The sequence below is a fragment of the Cupressus sempervirens genome, chromosome 3, assembly GCF_028749045.1.
Source record: "Cupressus sempervirens isolate cs-2001-9-10 chromosome 3, ASM2874904v1, whole genome shotgun sequence".
NCBI lineage: Eukaryota > Viridiplantae > Streptophyta > Pinopsida > Cupressales > Cupressaceae > Cupressus > Cupressus sempervirens.
In genome coordinates this window covers 967,105,848-967,128,874 of record NC_143120.1, presented here as the reverse complement: position 1 = coordinate 967,128,874, position 23,027 = coordinate 967,105,848, and the positions used below count along the sequence as shown (strand labels likewise).

Below are 23,027 nucleotides of genomic sequence, written 5' to 3'. Positions count from 1 at the left end.
AAGTATGTCAAGCTTTCTTGCAAACACTAAACATGTATGTTGTGTTGGTCTCTAAATTCTGAACAATAAAATTTGGGCTCCTCTTTAAAAAGTATTCTTGAGATTCAACAAACTTATCTTTATATGAAAAATATTTTCTTATTTGGTCTATCATTTCTAAATAAAAAATCATCCAACCTTTAGAAGCTTCATTTAATTGTCATAGTAGTTTTAATCTAACACTCACTTTATTCAATGCCTTTCTTTAAACATGAACTAATATTCTTTTCTATCTCTTTAGACTTTGATGTCAAATTGAAGGCAACATAGATAAATAGAAAAGGAGAATTTTATTCATTACATAACCATTTACAACTACCTCTTATTTATAGAGGTCTTAAAACTATATAGTATAGAATAGTCAAAAGCACATGCATAGAAATTTGGGATGAGGTCAACTATAAAGGAATCTAGAATGGTGGAGATAAAACTTTACTTTAAATAGTCACTTTGACACTATTCTTCATAGATATTAATCCTTACCAATGTTAGTCACTCGCCCTTATATGCAAATATTATAGTTATACATTATAATTTAGAAGTCTAAAAATTTAAAATATTTGAACAATAGCCTAAATTTAAGCCTAGCTTCAATAATCTAAAGGGTATTTCCATAAACATACCTTATCCTACACATAAGTTAGATTATAAATATATTATTCAATTTATACCAAGTTTGTTCAAATTCAAGAATAAAATCAAAACAATATGATGCCTTATATGAACTTTATCTTGTACAATCATAAAAGATCTATGAGAAATTGTTAAAGTTTATTATGTTGATTTCTAAATTTAATTTTATTATTGACCTTAAGATCTTTGGAAATCACAAGACACTCATGACATCATTGATTCATACAAAAGTCACAAAATAATAAAGTTCAAATTACTTATATTTTATTGTATCTATAAAGATTCATGAAGAAACATCTTTAATTTTTACATTCCTTTTTCTACAAGCGGTACCCACATTTCATTATAAAAAAACTGTACTTTGTATAAGCATTTAATATAAATCATTCTTATAAAGAAAATATTTAATGTAAACAATAAATATAAATCATTCATAACGAAAAATAGATATTATATACATTAATATTAAGATATATGTATAGTGAAGTGTAACGGATAAGGTAAAATGGTACAGTATGGAGATTAATGTCAGATGTTGATGCAATACCCAACTATTAAAAATTAATGTCTGCACCAACAGTGTTTGATCTCCTTGTATGAGTTGGTTTGATGTAATTCTAGATCTATGGAAGAAGACCCTTGTCCCTCAGACTGCCTACTGTGTCAGCCAAACACTGTTTTATGGGAGTAAATGTGAGACCCAATTCCTTCAGCTTTTGATTGCTAAATTTGTATGCCACTTTCCTTGGATTTTCCTCATCCGAACACCTACAATGAAGTGAATCAACATAAGAAGATCAACATCGCTCAACTATTCTTAAAATCCAAATCATGTTATAACTATTCTCAATAGAAAAGAATAAATAAATAAAACATACTTGGTAGGAAGTGGGTATTGTGGGAACATTTGTGCTAACATATGAACAAGCTCTCCTCTGTGCAGACTTCTTTCTGCACACAAATACCGACCAGAGGCAGACGGAGTTTCATAGAGCAAGATGTGCGCCCTCGCTACATCTCTCACATCCACGTAAACCTGAGTTGCATTTATATATGTCTTTGCCGACCCTAGAAGGATTGTAACAGTTAGTCTCGTTTCCATCAATGGGAAATCAGCAAGGAATTAGGATAGTATTAACATTAGCTCACCAGTTAAATATTTGTAAACATGAGCCGTGCTTGCATTCACAGTGGGCTGAAGGAGAGGACCCAACACAATACATGGATTAATCCTTATCAAATCCATACCCACCTCCTCCGCATACGTACATGCTGCTTTCTCAGCTACCGTTTTTGCATAGCAATACCAATTCTGAGCATCAAAAGAGAAAGAGAACAAAATTCAGCAATGATGGATGGATAGTTTAAAAATCTTTCCATGAAATTTTGAGTCTAAGATATTAATTTACCTTGGTTTGAATGCAAAAATCAAGATCACTCCAGCACTCCTCATCAACTATGTCCTGTGGATTTCTATTGGGGTTAAGATAAATAGCACCAATTGTGGACGTGAGTATTACACGCTTCACTCCCACTTCTTTGCAAGCCTTCAACACATTTATTGTGCCACTCACAGCCGCCTCCAGCACTTGTTCCTGTACCCATGATCAATTAGATGTCTTTTAAAATTGTATTTTCTTCAATTCAACATTGATTGTTCATAGGCACAAACATTAGTATTTCACTAGTTAGGGTTGTATCAAAAGATCTATTTGTCAATGTCCAATAATAAAATCATTAGAATGTTAAGAATCTCAAAGAAAAACATTGGCAATCGATCAAATAATTAAACCAATACATAGATTCCTAAAACAAGATAATCCATCAAACTCAAAGAACCCAACAATTAAACTCAAATCATAATGGTATTATAGTTATCATCAATTAAATATAAGCTTTAAGGTCAGGTCTTAAGAGCATACTTGATCACCAATCAAAAGACAAGCCGTGTGAAAGACTCCTTTGCACCCTCTCATAGCTACCACCAAGCTGTCATAGTTGAGAATATCAGCCTTCACAAGCTCAAGCCTCTCTTCTGCTCCTTCCAACTCTCTCAGATGTCCATACTTTACATCATCTGCACAATTTTTGAAATGCAATATAGATCCATAACTATTCCATATGCTTACAAACATAGTTCGATTGTTTGTCAAATCAAACGTTTATTGAGTTTCAGATTATTCTCAGGAATCTATTCTCATAACAAAAGGAGAACAATAGATAGGTAGATAAATGCAATTGTTTGATCTTCATGATAAATTGTTCAATATAATAAAAAATATCACAACTTTAATACGTGTGATGAATGAAAGTTAAATGTGAACCAAAATATACATTAAGGAGAACATCACAACTATCATATATGTGATGAATGTAAGGTAAATGCAACCCAAAACACCCATTAGGAAAAACATCATAATTATAATGATATGATACTGCCTGTGATGGATGCCAATACTGACCAGGATTACGAACCGTTCCTTTAACAGTGTAGCCTTTGCTCAAGAGCATCTTCACAAGCCAAGATGCAATGAATCCTCCAGCCCCAGTTACGCACACGCTTTCCATCTTCACTTTCTTCTTAATTGCAATTTCCTTCCTATTTCCTTGCCGATATTCTTGTGTTTGCTTGACTAAATGTAGAGATGTTCTGTCTATTTATAAAGAGTAATAGACCATGTTTGTGGACCGAAACTTTCGCTGAATTGTTAGAAAAAAAAAATTGTTCCTAAAAATTAGCAGACCACTAAATCGCTTAACGACATCAAGGAATGAAATTTATTGGAATTATTGGCGTCATGGTCGTCGTCTATCATCAACGGTGCGAATAAAACGGTGTTTTCTAAGGCAAGATTGATGTACGAAATTAACGCATCGTATGTTAAAAGAATTGTTAGGTTTTGACCAAGAACAAAATTAGGGTTGAAGAAGGTTTTGTTGGTCCCCTGCTCCTTTCAACCAGATTTAGAACATTGTTCGGAATAGTTTACTTACTTAAAGAGTTTGATTTTTTTAAATTTCTGTGATGGACTCACTTAAACAATCGGTATATTTTAAAGTTATTATATAGTCATAATCTTCTCAATTGTACAAGTCAATTTGATTTGCTGTGTAAAAAATTTCTGTGATGGACTCACTTAAACAATCGGTATACTTTAAAGTTATTATATAGTTGTAAGTCATAATTCTCAATTGTACTAGTCAATTTGATTTGCTATATGTTAATTTTTATTTGTCTTGGGATCTAAGCTTTTTAATCTAGTTCATGTTTGTTGTCCATCTTTTTAATTTTTTAATGTATTTTCTTTAAATGTTTTTATTTATAATTTTTGTTAGAATTTTTTTTTTTTTTTATTAAGAATTTTTTTAATGTTGATTGTATTCTAATGTTTCATATTTCTTTTTCTTAATAAAGAATCATGAAATGTGATTGGAAACATTGAAACCTAAATTATACAAAATTTTATCTAGAAGTTTATTCCATTGTACATTTTATTTTCAAAATATAACTGATTATATATTTTTTATTTATTAAGTAGGGATTTTAAAAGAGTGTTGATCACTTATACAAAGAAATAGTAAGCATTGAATCAACAAAATAAAGGATAGCTTAAAAGAACAATGAAAGAAACAAATGTCAGACCATATATCATTACCTAGACAAGCATTCTAAATGGCATTTTAACACGGCATCCGAAAAACCTACTTGGATTTTAATAAGGCCCTTGTTAACTTAACTTACAAAAGCTAATTATCTAGATAAACCGAACAAGGGTGGAAAGTAGATCATCCAACTACAAAATCTCTTGAGAAGCTAGGTGCAAAGAGAGGATGGATTTGGCAAAGTTCCCCAAACCTTTAAAATGTGTTTACAATAGGCACCATGAACCAGCTAGCTACATCTAGTAAGGAATACCAAATAACCAAGAAACCTTTCACTAGGGAAAAACCTACCACAATAGAAGAAGGCCCCCACCTTAGTAAGAGTCATAGAGAAGGAGAAAAATAGAAGGTTGAAACAAACATGCTTCATTTATAGATTTGGGTAACTAGAGAAAAGAGATTCCTACATAGAGTTACCACCATCCTCCCTCGAAAAGAAGATCCCCACATAAATAGAAGAGGCCCCACATTTCTATAAGGAACAAGAAAGAGAAAGACAAGAGTTAATAGTAACATTCTCACAACCTAGATGCAATTGGAAACTGACCTTTGTAGATGTTTAACTTAACTTCATTGAAGTCATACAAGAAAGATCCCAACCAAGAGTAGAAGAAGCCAAATTGAGAAAAGTAGAAATAATAAACATTAGTGCAATTATTTAAATATTTTAATTTGATAAAGATGGAGACAAGATTAAAACAATGCAAAAATAACATCAAGATTAGAAACGATGGTCTAGATATGATTCACTGACAATGAATTCAAGAAACTAATCAATAGGAAATTGATTAAAAAAATAGAAGTTATAACAAAACAAAATGAAAAAACAAAACAACCAAACCCAATGTGCCACATCAAAAACTAAGATATTGAGAAAAAGGTGAACCACCATAATTACCCACCATCTACTTATTGAGCTCCTTCAACTTCTCAAGAAAGGATGTACATTTAGGGGGCTAACTTGAAGCAACATCTCCAAAAAAGAAAATCATCCTTAGTCATGACCAACATGGTGTCCTCTCTTTTCTTCTAGTTGATTTTTTCTTACATGAATTGAACGTGGATGGAAGTAATATCTAGAGGTTGGTCTTTTCAAACACACACTTACTATAGTTGGTAAAATTAACAAGATATATCTTTATTTGGGGTTGATTATCCTTCATGTTAGGTAGGGAATAAATAACATTTCCATCTTTTCCTCCTATGAGGGGACCTAGTTCCTCAACTCAATAATTTTGTCCTAAATAATCTCCCAATAATTTAACTTCTTCTTGAAATCATCACCAACCTATCAAATAATCGCATCTCCTTTTCCCTTAGTCTAATCCCCAATGTTCCTTTCCACTTCTACCTAACTTCTAACTTGTTAATCTTTATCCTAGCAATATGGAGTTGCACAATGGTCATTTTCTCACAACTTTTTGTCTATTGAGGTAGATGTATAGAACATGTCCACTTTACAACCTACTAACTCTAAACAATATGATTCAATATGGATTTTAAGTAACTTGGAGGGAGATGACCTTTTGATGATATGTTGTTGTTGGGACAGCTAAGTTGGCCTTTTGATGAAGGGGGGAGAATTGATGGAGAGGAAGAAATAGTGGTCGAGTCTTGACAAGTGTAGATAGATGAATTGGATCAAGAGGAAGTTTATTGATTAGATTGCTCAATTGAACTTTGTTAGGCTTCTCAAGTCTTAGGGCTTTACTTTTAGCTTCACAAACAAAATTGAAGTGGGTGGAGCTAGGAGAGGGAGAAATGGTTGACTCTTTGGATTGACACTAGATAGGGATAAAGTTGAGATTATATAGCTTAATTGAGAGAGGATAACAAGGGAAAACTTGAGGCATATGGATGAAATTGAAATTATATAACCTAAAGATGAGGCTCTATTAGAGAGGACCCTGAGCTTGACCTTTTTCTTAGAGACAAATTGAATTAAAGAGGGAAAAAAATAGCTAGGAAAGTTTAATTTAATGCATGTCGATGGAAGTGATTTAACATATAGAATAAGTAGGAGTGGAAGAATTTATATATACCAGTAATATTGGTGAATCTAATTAAAATGTTTGTAACCACCCTTCACTTGCCAAGCATCTACTCTTTGTTAAACCCATTCTCCAATCTTGACAATTTTTCACCATGTTTTAAGAAGTGTCACAAATCCTCCTTGTAATTAATCTTCTAATTACATTTTTCTTTTTCTCTCCATACGCAAGCTAGTAATCGTAGCAATGCTTTACAATGAAACCACAAAGGTGACACTACCAATGGCAACCTTTCCTTCTTGCCAAGACTTGGTGTAATTCTAGATTAGATTAAGATTGAAACCTTGCCATAACCTCGATAAATTTTTCAACTTGGTCCTCTATAATAATCTTCCACACCTTCTCATAGTTTTTATATTCCTTACAAATATATGGATCTATCTTATTTAAATCCCCACTCATTGTACTAATAGAGTAGCCACAACTATACAGTTCCCCAAGAAAACCAAAATAACTAAATCGCATGGTAAAACACAAGCCCATGGGAAGTGATTCAACATTCCAAAGCTTTTAGGTGCAGATAACCATAAAAGGTAAATAAAAAGTGCAAGCACAAAATATGAGCACCAAGAGGAGTTCTCTTCATGTCTTATCATCATAGTAATTTGATGTCATCATTATTTATTAGGTTGGAAATATCCCTTTTGATCTCTGTAGGAATCATCTTAGGGAGAAAATTTATAACATCCTAAAAAATGATGCTTGTCATAAATATACATTCTATCATAAGCCTATCCATGTTGCCATTTCCCTCATGTAAAGAGTATTAAAAAATAAATGAATCGAATGTGGCAAGATAGCCAATATATTTTAAAAATACATGTGTTCTTTCACATCCATCCTTACACTATCTAGCTAAAGTCATAATGACATTCATTGCATCACCTCCACTATGTGATTTTAATAATCATGACTAACCACTAGTAACACCTTGTGGTAAACTATGTCTAGACCCTCACAACATGTGTAGTTTAAGACCTTAAGTTCACCATAAACAGAACTAGGAAGGCTCCCTACATGTCTCGAATGAGACTGCCCCCACCCATATGTCACATGTTCTCCAATGAAAAGTCTTCAAAGTTCATGACCTCTCTGAAACATGAAGGAAATATAATTAAAACATGTTAAAAATTAATATAGATAATTTTTATTTTTATTTTTAATTATAATGTGGGTAGAAGCAAGGAGTTGGGTCTCAATTTCATGAAAGTCCGCAGATTGAGATCATGCTCTTTTAGAAACGGGTACTTGTTTTTAAAAATTAGGCATCCGTTTTAGGCTCAGGTGCCTGATCCGAAATTTAAAAAATGGGCACCCATTTTTTTAAAATCGAGTACTCATTTTTAAGTTTCAAAAAACGGGTACCCATTTTTGAAAACATAAAAAAATTGTATTTTTAGAAATGGGTACCTATTTTTTACTTTTAAAAAATGGGTACCTCTTTCTAAAAATTTAAAATTTTGTTTTTTTGGACTTTTTCAAAATGGGTACTTGTGTTATGAATTTAAATAATGGGTACCCATTTCTTACAACATTGGGTGGGATTTTTTTCTCCTACCTTAGATTTTGGTTTGGGATAGGCTTGGTGAGACCAAGCCTATGCCTTGACCTCTCAAGATTTGGTTAAGGCATTGAACTAACAAATTTATGCCTTGCCATAATTTTTAGAGGGTCTTCTCAATCAAATTTTTTTATGAAACAAAAACCCATTAGAGCTCTCACTATTCTAATTTCAGAAATATAAATTTTATATTGCTATGATTTTATTTACCATTTTTGCATTATTTTTTAATGAAAGGTGGTACCTAAATGTAAAATAGTGAAGTTCACTAAAACTTTTATAACTTTTTTATTTTATAATTTTTCATAAATTAATTTATATGTCATCAATCTACATACAATTCTTTTGAGGTTAAAAAAAATATTTTTTTGAAAAAAGTGAGATTTTGATCAAATTATGTGGTTCGTACATGAGAGGTTTTAAAATTTACCTTTATAGCCAATTAATAATTAATAAAAAATAAATTATTCAATAAAAAGTTAAGGAAAAATATTGTCATCAATCTTAGGTGTATTAGGTAACTCCCTTTAAAAGGATTTGTGAAAAATCATTTATTTGTGTCAAATTATGGTGTCTGTACATGACTGTGGTATGGTCTTGAAATAAGCATTTTGAAAAAGTGGATTTTAAAGATCCACACCAAAAAAATAATCACATGGTTACACAAAAAAATTACATATTCAAAAACTAAATTCCAAACACTAAAATTTTTATTCCTGAAGTTTTTTTATATTCAATATCTAAATGCCTTAAATTTTAACATCAATTGACAAAAAATTTCAAAAATAGGAAAAACAGTTCCACTTTTTGGCCAAAAGTGAGACCCAACTTCTTGCATTGACCCATGTATTAAATATATATAAATGTAAATAAATAAAGAGAGAATGTATAGGAGCATAATATCATATATTGACCAATAAAATACGCTCATCTCTTTATCCAGTCTAATCAATATTCACATCTTCATTTATTAGCATATAAATTGATTACTTTTGAATACTTATTAGTCCCTACCTTTAAGGTAGTGAACTAATGTTTACAGTGGACCCTTTTAAATTTATTCTTATATCTATTCTGATATTATATTACAAAGTTTGGAAAAGCTATATTTAAAAAATAATTATTGAAAATAAATTCCTATTTTTAGATTGGTTGAATCAAATTTTCCTTCAAATTTTCCTAGGGTATTTATCTTTTTTTCCAGAATGAAAATTGAAGGAAATTATGAAAGAACAGGTAGATAAAATAAAGGCACATTAAATGCTAGGAGATAAACATGGATTTAATATGCGTCAGAAAAGTTCTAGCAAAAATCAATTGTCATTGATCTCCACCAAATCAACGCATCTCATTTCCAAGTCGATCGCTTTCTACAACTACACTACTTCAATTTTTGGATCCCCATTTTCAAGCATGTCCATGGGGATTGGAATTACAGTGCCCAGAGTTTGATTCATCTCAATGCAAACATGTTGTAGGTGGAAGAACCTTCTTGATCTCTCTTTTTTATTTGTTCATTAAAAAAATACATATACATACATGGCATCACCATGAACCTCACCATTCCAATTTACTTTTCACACACCACACCCAATTCACCCATGAAACCTTCATCTCATCAAAGAGATATGGCCCACACACCCAACAACCATGACATGATATGATTAGAACATATATTGTAAAATTTTAGCAAAACAATCAAGTATAAAAATTGATAAGCTCATTCTTTGTGAGCCCTGTCAAGAAGCTTATTAGTGAGGTTATAAAGTAATATTATTTTTTATTTTCAATAATATTATCCTATGAGTAAGTATAATATCCAATGTGTTCTATATTTTTTAATGGATGATTTATACTTGTCATACTATTTTGTCACTTATTATATCAATATATAACTATAACTATAAAAATATAATATATTTAATGTTTACACATTCAAATTTTATAATATAATTTAATATAAATATTATTTATTTTATAATATAAATTAAATTTCCAAAACTATTAAATTGATATATATATATATATATATATATATATATATATATAATTTTATTTTTTCTATTTTGGGGGCCTCCCTTCTCTATCCTTTAAGTTTGGCTTGATCTGCATATATGCTAAAAAACACACACACAATCAAATCCATACATAAAAAACTTTGTTTATGAAAGAATATTAATTTAAATTTAATAATTTACATTTGACATGTGCATATTTATTAGAACTTAATTTTATATGTGCACATTTATTACAACTTTATGATTATATATATTTTTAACAATGTATAAAATTTAATATGGTATTTTACTTAAATGACAATTTACTTTGCTACATCTAAATGTAACTAAATGTAATGCTTAAAATTATTGTGTTCCTATTTTTCTGTGTAATAATTCAATAGACTAAAAAGCCAAGCATATTCATTCTCATATATAATTTCAAATTCAAGATAATCTTCTATTTTGTCTTATTTTAATTTCTTTTTTTATAATCTTCATCCTTGCACTTTTGACAATAGGTAGGGACTCTTGCTCTACCAGAACTCTTCTATTTAATATAAAAATACCATCATATTACATAAATTAGAATTAAAATTTAAACAATACTTCAATTTTAAAAAATAAATAAAAACTAATTCATATAGGAATGTAAAAATATAATATCATAAATAGGTGGTTTTGTATCAGTAGATGCTGGACAAGATATTTATATATTAAATACAATTTCCACATGCCTAAAACGTAGTATTCCAACATCTCCAAAATATTCTAATGCAATTCTATTACATATTATTACCAAAATTTGCATATCAATATTCGAATGCAATCCTCCCAATCTTAACTTCAAATGTATCCACGTTCCACGTGAGTTGCTTTAAGCTACTTTATTTGTCATTGGTTATACATAATGGGAGTCCATAATATTAGATGTCGTGAAAGATAAGGCACAAAGATAACTTCTCAAGATGAAGATTTAAGTTGTTTAATTTTTACTTGGATTATTAATTATTAGAAATGATAATATATAAAAACCAATTGAAAGTTAAAGAATACAATACTTTTAGAGCTTGGTGTATGTATACCACTATTATAAGAGTTAACTTAGTGTTAATTTTATTTTATGAGATTCCGTTAAGTTAAAGATTTCTGTATGTTATATTTATCATTTATTTATATTAGTTTTCACATACTTTGGAGAATATATTATTTTTAAGAGCTTGGCTAATATACACCACGTCACTATCATTTTATTTTATAAGATTCTCTCAAAGTAAAGATTCATGATGCTATATTTTTGGTTTATTTTACTAATGAGTTATATTAAATTTAAACTTGTATCATAATATATGCTAATTTTTTTGATAAATTATATAAAAGATTTTAGATTTCAAGTATTTAACACATGAAATACAAACTATAAATATTAAGTTTACTAAAAATTTAACTTCATTTGGGTATTTATATTATTGTAAGAAGAAACAAACCTTATCATGTACTTCTATCCTTTATATAATAAATTCATCCTATTGTATTAAATATATTCTAGTATTTCAAATTTTTTTAATAAAATATTCAAAATCTAATCTTTCATTCTCTCTAATTTTCTAAATTAGCTTTAGCCAATCCTACATCTTATACTATGAGTGTAGATATATTCCTTGAAGAGAACCATAAATTTGATGAAATGTTTGCAATTCAAAACCACTTTCTACTATATCAAAATAGATTGTTTGTGAAATTCTAATCATTACTGAGAAAATTTCTTAGAACAAATGTTTTATAATGAGTTTCTATGATATGATTTTAAGAGCACAAATTAGAAGATATTGAGCATTAGAGTAATGCATATCTGAAAAGATATTAGAGAAGAGTAAGAAAATTATTAAGATCACTCCATGCATGTCTAAATCAACATTCATAAGTATGTGTTGGTTGACAATTTGTCCCTCCTATATTTGGCTCATACCTTGACTCTTGAAATGCCTAATGTGTGGAGGAACAAAAGGATGTTACCAATAGAGAGTTTAGTTTATGTGTTACATCACTACCCTTTGATTAAAAGGTACAACTCCCTTGAGTACAAAGATTTGCAATAAGAAAGTTGTCTTTAGTAGATCGGGGGTTTGGGGGCATGCTCTTGACTAAAGAGCAATAGAGACAATATCCAGACTTCTTGTACACACAAGAAATCCAAGCAAGGATAAAGTTTTGCACACCCCACAAAACCCACAGATATGGCTACTACTGGCTATCTTTCAGCTCTTATATACTACTTCTGACCTTTAATCTACCTTTACTCCTACTGCTACAACTACTAGATACAAGGAATGCATAATGAGGATAGAACATTCATGAACCCAAGTGGCTCTTTGTCAAGTTGAGATAGCCCAATAGCAATCTTCTAGATCACTTACCTCTAAATCACAAAGTACACAATGCAAAACTATGCCATCGAGATGCTACAACAAGAAAATGGAGAAGGGCTTAATGATATAGTGATACAAAGCCTTGTTAGCATGAATGTTGATGGTATTCCTTTAGGGGAGTGTCCTAAGCATTAGAGAGACTATTTATGATTGGCATGTTGCATTCATGACTGCATTTGTCATTGATATCAACATACCATTATTTTTGTGAAGACTAACAAAGTAATAGACAAAGAATGACATCATACAGATTGTGTATTGGTGATCAAGTCAAGCATAGTTAAGGACATGTTCTACATTATATCATGATTAAGTGAAAATATAGAGATTAAAAAACATGAAAAAGATATAATTGATTTACATAAGGGATTAAGTAGATCAAGTACCTGATATGTGGTTTCTGGTGATTGATTTATAAGTCTTTGTTGAGATAGATGTTTGAAATATTCAAGATTATGCTAAATTACTGAGAGGGGAGGGGTGAATTAGTAGCTTCTAAAACTTTAAAAATTTCAATTCTTAATCCAATGAATCAATTAGCACTTAGTTCATTACATATGATCTAATTTCATGCATGAGAAACTAAAAACATGAAACCATTTTCACAGTTTAGCACAAAGATTTTGGTGACCCAAAAACCTTCCAAATAGAAAGTAAAATTGGAGTGGAGATGATACCCAAAAACTTTAGCACTATAGCATAAAGTTGGCCTGTTAAGGCTTACATTGATCACTTCTGATGATCTACCCTATTAGGAGCAATTAGGACTACTAGGTCCACTTTGTGAGAGGATTTGTAAACACACAATCAAGTATGCACTCGGTGAAGAGATTTATAGAAGACTATAAGGTCTACCTTGTTAATGGATTTTTACTGGTTCACCTATTAGGATGAAGTAGTAGATCTATGATTTACAACTGAGTTTGCTAATGGAGATTCCTTAGTGTATTGATCATGTTTCGATGATAGATTTTTCCCTGCTACTCCTTGTATTGATATGACCTTTATAATTCTTTATCTACTACATTCGTAACTTAAAATTTTTGTATCCACATTCACATTGCAATACATATGCTTACATTTGTATTCTTTCTCTTGCTTACATATACATTGGATATGATACAATACATTACATATATATACCAATCCAGTTTACACAATTATAAAGTTGGGCATGACACAAGCTAACACAAATATTACAAAGTCATCCCACATGAAGATACTCAGGTTCTAAAGATTGACTCAGTAGGGTTCTGATACTCAACATCCACTATCATTACTTGGCATCATCATGCTCTTGGTAGATGTAGAAGCTCGATCCATACTGATCAATTTCAAGTAGTCTTGAACTCAGTTTGCATTGGTGAATAGGTAGATATTGTGCAACTTGGCAAACATTGAATCACCTGGTTACCATGAAGTAGCTCAGTTAACACTAGCTTTGCATCACCTCAATTGTGAACTTGGCAGATAGTACAATGCTTTATAAACATAGGCTTCGCATCACATGAACTATGAACTCAGTAACTACTAATAAACTTGGTGTACACTAAAATACTTAATTTTGAACTGCTGATCACACTAACTAAATTTTCTCTATAACCATTGAAATTAGTCCAAAAGACCTGTTAGCAACTCTAGATCTTGGTGACTACTAAATTACATGGAAAACACTATAAACTATTCAATGAGCTTGGTAGCTGTACAAAATCTGAATAAGTATATGTCACTAATAAAAAACTTGACCAATATTTCAACAATAGAATCATGATACACACAATTAGACATTGATAGCATACAACCTAATGAAAATTCTAGTAAGTGTGCATGGTCAAATGTTGCGCATGTGAGATGTTGTAAAGTTTCCACTTGTAATTACAAAAATGTGTAAAGTTTTGTAATATCTTAATGAGGTCCTATTCTAATTAATTGGGAAATTGTCAAGCCCAACTCAAGGAATTATTTTGAGGATGTGATATTTAAAGGAAGTATATTTTCCTTATTGTGATTGATGCAATTATGTGTGTGATATGAAAAGTATTTGGTAAATGCAAGTAAGTAATCCAAGGGATTATTGGATGTGAAGTTGGTAATCTAGTATCAATATTAGAAGTTCTTTTATCTAGTGAAGATGATAGAGAAGGAGATGAGATCATTCCATTTCTATTATTCTATAAGGAATAATACAAAGATCAGTTGGATAGTGAGTCTAGTGATATTGTATCTAATGTTGTTTGGACAATGGGCCCATCTGCCTTCTACAACTCCTAATAGGTATTCAAATTATCCTAACATGGACTGATATGTAATGAATGTATTTCTTTAGCACCTAATAGAGTCCATCCTCTTACAAGGAACATTTATATTAGTATGTAGTATTTTTTGGATACTATCCCCACCTAGATTTTCCCTCTGATCAAGAGTTTTGTTAGTTAACATATATGGTGTTTTTGTGTATGAGTATCTTGTTATGCTGCTTGGTTATATCATTCACATGCTCAAGGATTAATAAGGTTGATAATTATTTAAATAATTGAATAAATGATTCACCCCCTCCCTCTTAGTTATCTTGGTAGAGTTTTCATTCTATCAATTGGTATTAGAGCATCAAGTCCTTAAAGAAGAAAACTTAGCATCTTTGGGAGATCAATGAGAGGTCATTTTAGAAAGAATGTTGTAGTTTTGATGGAGTCAACTTTGATAGTTGGAAAGAGAACTTGAAGAATCATTTCATATGTATGGGTCTAGGATATTGGCTGATGACAAAGAATAAAAAGGAGATTGCGGAAGAAAGAAAACTTGAAGTATGCAATGAAGGTTAAAGAGATTTTTTTACATGTAATATGCTTATCATAGAAGCATTATTGTCATCTCTTCCTAAGAAAAAATATAGTTAAGTAAAATCCTTAGATACACCTCATGAAATTTGAATAGCCTTAGAATTGGTGTTACTTTCAAAGGTGAAAAGAATGCTAAAATAATTAGACTATAGAATTGGATATGTTTGTTTGAAGATGCTAAAATGATGGAAACTAATACAATGAATAGCTATTTCAGTATAATATCAGAGATTATTGTAGGAATTACGTCTTTTCAGAGATCTAAAGATGAAGATGATATTATATAGAGGATTATGAAAACTTTGACACCACCATTTAGACAAATAATGAAAATGATTGAGCAAGTGATACCTTGCACTAATAAGCTTACTAGAGACACTTTACTGGGAATATTGGAAATAGTAGGAGTGAGCTTGAAGTAATTTGGAGAACTTGCTAGAGTGGAAATAACTTTTAGTGCATTAAGCATTCATCCCTCTTTATCAAGAAGTGTGAGTACCAATGGAGACTATCTTAGTAGCAATAGATCTAGATCTAAGGAGGATAAAAGAATTGAAGAATGAGTTACCCTACCTATAAAAAGAGAACTAGATGGTAAGAGAATTTTTAAATGTTGGACTTGTAATGAATTTGGTCATTATTCTTCTCAATGTCCTAAAAGAGAGAAAAAGGTCAAAGAAGAATTTCAAGTCTAGAAGACCTAGAGATTGTTTGTACGCAAGTGAAGATGATGAGTCTAAGGAGAAAATTCATAGTGAAAGTGATGATGAATTAGGATTTGTAGCTATAAAAGAAGAAAATCCACAAAAATAAATTAGAGAAGAAAAAGCCCCAGTTTCACAAGTTGAAAAGAAATTTGATTAGATCATAGACACTGGGTGTTCACACCATACAACTAAAGATATGAATAAGTTTGTTAAGTTTAGAAATCTTGATGGAGGAATTATTATCATTGGTAGAAATGCAACTTGTCATATCACAAGAATAATATCTATTACTCTTGATGGAAAGACTAACATTGGTGATGTTTATTTTGTTGATAGATTAAAGTATAACCTATTGAGTGTTGGATAGTTGGTTGATAAAGGTTATTAGTTGCATTCCATAGAGAAAAAATGCATTATCAAAGATAAAGATGGTAAGTTGGTAGGAACTAGTACAAGATCCATAGTTAATGTATTTTAATTGAATCCTATAGAGATGACTTGTTTGGTTGCAAAGGTGGATAAGTTGGTTATGGCATAGAAGGTTTTGTCATATAAACTTTTATAACATTGTGAAGGCTAGCACTACATTTCTTATTAGAGATCTACCTAGAATCATGAAACCTACTAATGTTGCTTGAAAAGAATGTTTTATGGCTAAGTAGAAGAAAGTTTCTTCTCCTAAAAGGAAGTTCACTACCACAACAAAATTGGAGATTATTCATACATAATTGAGTGGTCCTATTGGAACAAGAGGATTCTATGGTGAAAGGTAGTTTATAATTTTTGTTGATTATTTTACTAAAATGATGTGGGTAGCATTTCTCAAAGAAAAATTATAGGAATTTGAAAAGTTTAAGTTTTCCAAGAATAGAATTGCGAATGAATCTGGTGTAAAGATAAAATGTTTAAGATCAAATAGAGGTTGAGAGCTTACCTCTTGAGAGTTCAACATATTTTGTCAAGAAAATAGCATTCAGAGACACCTATTAGGACCTAAGACCATTGAGAAAAATGATATTGTTGAAAGAATAAATAGGTTTTTAACTAAAGCAACAAGAAAAATGATGTTTGTGAATGATATATCCAAGAAATTTTGGAGAGAAGAAAAGATTAAAAAAGCTACAAACAAGACTCCCTATAAATTATGGTTTGGATATGCGCCTTTAGTGAAATATTTCAAAAAATTTGGAAGTAAGTGTCACATAAAGATAGATGATGATATTGGTAAGTTTGATGCAAGAAGAAATTAAGGTATACTTCTTGGTTATTCATTGAAAATAAAAGCTTATAGATGTTTTAATTAAAGAAATAAGACAATTGTTTGGTATAAAAATTTGAAAGTGGATGAAATGTTTGGAGTTAAAGAAAGAATTCTCAATTATATTTCCAATAAAGAAGAAGATAATCCTAAACCTATTAGAATATTGAAGTTTTCTTTGAGACTAACAATGATTTGCATAATGATGTTCAAATTGGTGAATAAAGAGAAGAACATAGATCAAAATCGAGAGAAGAAGAGAAGAACATAGATCTCTCCCTCTATCAACAACTTCCGTCCACTGAATACGTTACAAAATTCCTTTGTGTCATACTTATAACTCCCTTTAAATTTATTCTAATGTCTCTCTCTTACTAGGTAGATATTAGGATTTCTCCCTCTTTATTAAATCTCTAATCTCTTGTATATCTCCTGATCAATAACTATCTCTCAATTTCTTGTATTTCCCTTAGTCTTTGTGTGCATCATATGATTCTTGGATATGTTTATAGCACTTGTATTATAACAATAAAGTGTCACTTGTTGTATTAGCACCAGTCTCTTGCCTAGGAAAAATGCTCCTCTACTGGTGCTCTTTTTGTCATCAATGTTTCCAGCATAATCAACATTAGTAAAGGCTCTTAATTAAAATTTTTTATTTTTCTTATAGTATATACCATGCTCCTCTATTTCATTTAGATATCTCATTATTCTCTTTATAGCCATCAAATGATTCTCTCTAGGATTAGCAAAGAATATTGGAACTTTCCCTATAGATAATGTAATGTTAGGTCTACTCTGTACTACATATTGTAATATGTCAATCATAGACCTATAAATTGTTTGATTCACCTTAGATAAATCATCATTCTTTGACAACTCATGTAGTGTCACCATAGGTGTACTTACTAGTTTGGAATCCTCTGATCTAAAAGTTTTCAATATTTCTTTGACATATTTTGACTAAGTGATGTATATACAATATTTCATTTGATATACTTGCAAACCCACAAAGAAATTGATCTCTCCAAATATAGACATCTCAAATTCTTGCTTCATTCCATTTGCAAAAGCCTTACATAAAGCATCTTGACCTTCAAATATGATTTCATCAACAAAAATTTCAGATAACAAAATACCTTTTCCTTTTTTTATCTTCATGTAAATATTGTTCTAATCATCAGTCCTTTCAAATCCAATCTTCACAAGATAATTATGAAGTCTCTAATACCATGATCTTGGTGCTTGCTTCAAACCATACAGAGCTTTGTGTAATCTACATACCATTTTCTTATTGTTAACATCAACAAATCCTTCTAGTTGTTCTATGTAAACTTCTTCCTCTAATATGCCATTTAGAAATGTATATTTAACATCCATTTGATAAGCTTTGAAACCTTTGTATGCATTATAAGCAAGTAAAGTTCTTACTCCTAATCTAGCAACATGAGCAAATGTCTCTCCATAGTCAATTCCTTCTTCTTATGCATATCCTTTGCAAACTAATCTTGCCTTGTTCCTTGTGACTTCACCATTTTCATCTAGCTTATTTTTAAATACACACTTGGTGCCAATCACATTTTTGTCCTATGGTCTAAGAACTAGAGTCCATGTTTAGTTTTTCCCAATTTGTTCAATCTCTTCTTCCATGGCTTTCCTCTAGTCTAAATCTTCTAATGCATCTCTTACTAATTTAGGTTCTTTCATGCTCTTAAACATGTATCATTTCTTAGTATATTTCTTGTCATTGGTCTAGCATCTTTATCTCCAATAATTTGTGTAGCAAGATGATGTCTCTTGACATATTTGGACAATCTTGGTTCAGCTCTAATTTCCTCATTTGGTCTTTCAACATCAAATTCACTGAGTACATCTCTCTTAGGTAGCTCAACATCTCTACTAATCTCAAAATCAAAATCTGAATGTAGCTCGATTCCTGAATGCAACTCAAAATTCATAGTATGTAACTCGATAGTTACTAAAACTTGCCAAGGTACAAATTTAAGAATTGCCCATTTGTATCTATAATTGATGATCCTTTAGGAGCATTTTCACAAGTTCTAGAGAACGTATTACATGTGGAACTATTATATCATATATACACTACAAATTTGATACCATTGATGGTAGTGAAATTCATAAGGACTTATACCTTCTTTTCATTGGAGGCCTATCCTTGAAACAAGAGTTTATACACTTGATGGACTTGAACATTGTGAAGTATATATTCTATATGAAGCTTGACAAGAAAAATGGAGAAAAATCATTTTGAGAAGAATACATGAAGATATTTTTTGGGTAGGAGACATTCTTGTCATGATTGACAATGACATAATTTACAGGCTCACTAGTCTATGTAATGAAGGAAATAATTGAGTGATTGAAAATAATATAAAGAAATTGGTAGGGACCAATATGAAAACCAAATTTTATGGAAGGAATATGAGGATTGATCTTATATTTGAGACACATATAATGGTAATTGGTAAAATTATTGGATACAAGTTGAACCACAATTCAAGAATCAATTTTGTACCTATTGGATGTATCCATAGAGCATACTTGATGACAAAATGAGAAAATGTGAACATGTGAGATATTGAAGAAACAAATTTTAGACATCATTGAGAAACTAAAGAAAATAAAGAATGTGGTGTTCATATTTGAAGCCTTACTAACACATCTATTTTTTCAGGTAATCAAAAAATTCCCTAGCATGCTAAATAGGGAATAGGACAAAAATAAATGTACCATGAAATTTGTGACATGTTACTATAAAAATAAATTAGAAGAAAAGGTGAAAACTAATATAACAAGGATGATGAAGAGCTTCCTATCAACAATGAATCAAAGATTCAGAATCCTACTTCCATGGTTGAGATAGATGCTACTTGTATGGAGGTAGTAGAACTAAGAGTCAAATTGATAAACTGCATGGTTTATGAAATGAGAGAAGACAAAATTGAAGGATATGTGAAGATCATACTTGAATCAAAGGACATGGACTATCCTAGATGGGGTACTTATGTTGAAAAGATGGAAGAAGTTTGCAGTGAATTTTATAGAAAAGACATTAAGATAAGGCAAACAAAAAGATAGAAGTTGTCTTGAAGGAACCCACTATGACTAGAGAAGAATTGAATGAAGTTAATGGGATTACCTTGGAAATGAAGGCAAGTCAAAAATGTAAGGTATTCATAGCCACACCTATTGCTATAGAAGATCCTATAGAAGGAGTAACAATATCAAGATTTACTTCATAGATACCTTTTTTTTCCTTATGTTGAAATAACACATGTACAAATCACTATTGTAAAACCATCCATGAAGATTGATGAAGAGGAGGTTACTATTATTGATGTCAAATCAGTTATTCCTCTAGCCACAAGAAAATCAGAGAGACTCACCAAGGTAAAAAAAAGAGATCAGGTCACCTAGCAAGAAGAGGACTAAGCAATTGTCAAGGGGGTCTGATAAGAGAAGAAAGATACGAGTCTAATGAGTTTAAAGAAGAAAAGGAAACATGAAACAAACTAACTAAAAAACTAGTTAGAGAAGCAAGGATGTTCATTACAAAGAAGTCTTGGAATCCCAAGGTAGAAAATTTAAATGTACAAATCATTGATAAGGACAATTTCATTCAATTGAATAAGTATTAAAACATGTATACTAAAATGGATAGACTACAATTAGAGAATGTTGTAGTTAAAAGTATTGTTTTAAGGAAAAAAGTATTTGATGATATTAAGAAAAAGATATCAGAACACTTGTATAATACACTAGTAAATAGGAGAAGAAGAGTTAGTGGTGAGGACAAAGGTATTAGAGAAAATTTGATCAAGAAATTTTGTGAAATCAATAGTGATGATGACATACAAAATATAATGAAGGGTATTGACCCCTTATTAAGAAATAAAAGAAGACCTATTCTTTTGATGGGAGGAAATTATGAAGAGGTAAAAAAGAGATAGAAAAAGCCATTGTTAAATACATGAATTACGTACCTATCATTTCCAAAGTAAGTGCAAAGTCAAGGGGAGCAATCCTTATTTCTATTGAACCAAGCACACTAACACTGATAATGATAGAGTTAGAAGATACAAAGATTCCAAAATCACCTCCATGGATCACAATTAATACTGAGACCATGTAAGTGGACAATACACAGATAGCAATAGATGATAAGGAAGATCCTTTTAAGGTTCTTGGCACCTACATTGTTAGCAATATAATTGAATATTCTATCTCTAATGAGGCTGTAGATGTAGAAGAAGAGAAGAAAAGGAAAGAGGAAGACAAAGAAAAGAAGAAGAGGAGAGAAGAACGTAAGAGAAAAGAAAGTTAGAAGAAAAGAGAGAAGAGGAATGAAGGAAGAAAAGTGAAGAAGAAGAAGAAGAAATAGAGAAAAAGATGAAGGAAGAAGAAGAGGAGAAAAGAAAGATAGAAGAAGAGAATAGAAGAGAAGAAGAACATAAAATGAGAAAAGAAAAGGAAGAAAAGGAGAAAATGAAGCATAGTTTGAAGGTTGTGGTTCAAGAAGCCACATTTCAACTATAGCTCAAACATGTAAATATAGAGATTAACAAGGTAATCTTGTTAGAAGTAATAGTTCACAAACATAACTGAGAGTGGGGGGCGACGAGGGGGTGGTTGAATCAGTTATATATCAGTCTTAAACTATTCTTACACTATTAACCAGAGTAAACAATAGTCATAAAGAAATGCACATACACAAATACAATAGATATGTTGACTAGGGAAACCCTTGATCAAAGGGAAAATCTTGGTGGGAATGATGCCCAGAGAATAATTTACTAATCTAAATATTCCTTGTTAGAAAATAGACCCTATTAGGAGTTTGATACAATAATTAGTAAAAATACTCCCCATTAGGAGACGTTGAATCCTTGTTAGGAGATTCCAACCCTATTAGGAGTTGTAGAAGGCAAGTAAACTCACTGTCCAAACAACTTCAGGATCATATCAACGAACCCACTATCCAATTGATCTTGGTACTATTCCTTTTAGAATAATAGATATGGAACAATCTCTTTTCTCTTTCTCTATCTAGTATGTTAGACCTTCTCACCTTTAGATCATGCAAATAGATCTAGAACTCATTAGTAACCCTTAATATCACTTACATGCATCAATAGATTACTTTGCTCTTCTATTTCGCTATTCACAAGTCTTCTCTACTTATTGATCACAATGATAGTTTGTAGAACTTGGAAAACATCTTTCCTTTATACCATACTCAATTATTAATCTTTTTAGTTGGCTCCATACACTTATCATTAATTTTGTAAGAATTTTCCTAAGGGAAAAATTCACCAAGGAACTAAGAACTCAAACACAAGCACGTAGTAGACCAAAAAGAGAGACAGAGACTATGATCAGAATGACAATGTATTCAATATGCCATGATTAAGAGTACACTAGGAGTACCTGTATATAGAGGCCTCTCAGGAAGCACCTAGAATGTCTCTAGCAACAACAAGAAGATAAGACAACTAAGCACCTTATCCAACATTCTAGATGAATGGATAAGAATGAAAAAGTGTCATATGTGTGTAGAAGATTCCTGTGTTGTAGACAACATGTGCTTAGAAGAGGTGCAAACCCCTTGTGATGTCATCAAAACAACTCACAAGAGGGCACAAACTCCTAAGTGTCTCACAATTAAAAAAATGCAAAATAATTAAATAATGCATAAACCTAAGTAAACTTAAGTAAGTGCAAATAGTGAATACTTATTTACACCAACACCCCCCCTTAGGTGCAACTCAGGGGAATGCCCTTAAGCTTATGAACTAGGATGAAGATGCATAATGGGTCCTAGCCACTAG

The 23,027-nt window shown here is 31.0% G+C and overlaps 1 protein-coding gene across 1 annotated transcript; it reads right to left on the bottom strand.

Moving 5' to 3' along the window:
• Positions 1 to 1,102: 1,102 nt before the first annotated feature.
• Positions 1,103 to 3,288, bottom strand: LOC149569959 (cinnamoyl-CoA reductase 1-like). The gene is made up of 6 exons (XM_089817839.1): positions 3,135 to 3,288; positions 2,595 to 2,749; positions 2,082 to 2,267; positions 1,822 to 1,984; positions 1,551 to 1,740; positions 1,103 to 1,440 (listed from the first exon to the last, which is right to left on the bottom strand). The coding sequence occupies exons 1-6, from the start codon at positions 3,238 to 3,240 to the stop codon at positions 1,296 to 1,298; spliced, it is 945 nt and encodes a 314-aa protein (XP_089673965.1). The 5' UTR covers positions 3,241 to 3,288; the 3' UTR covers positions 1,103 to 1,295.
• Positions 3,289 to 23,027: the final 19,739 nt, after the last annotated feature.

Coding starts and splice junctions, on each gene's coding strand:
- LOC149569959 (XM_089817839.1), bottom strand. CDS start 3,240: ATGGAAAGCGTGTGCGTAACTGGGGCTGGAGGATTCATTGCATCTTGG. Junction 2,268..2,594: donor GTCTTTTGATTGGTGATCAA/GTATGCTCTTAA, acceptor TCATGGGTACAG/GAACAAGTGCTGGAGGCGGC. Junction 1,441..1,550: donor CAATACCCACTTCCTACCAA/GTATGTTTTATT, acceptor ACTTCATTGTAG/GTGTTCGGATGAGGAAAATC.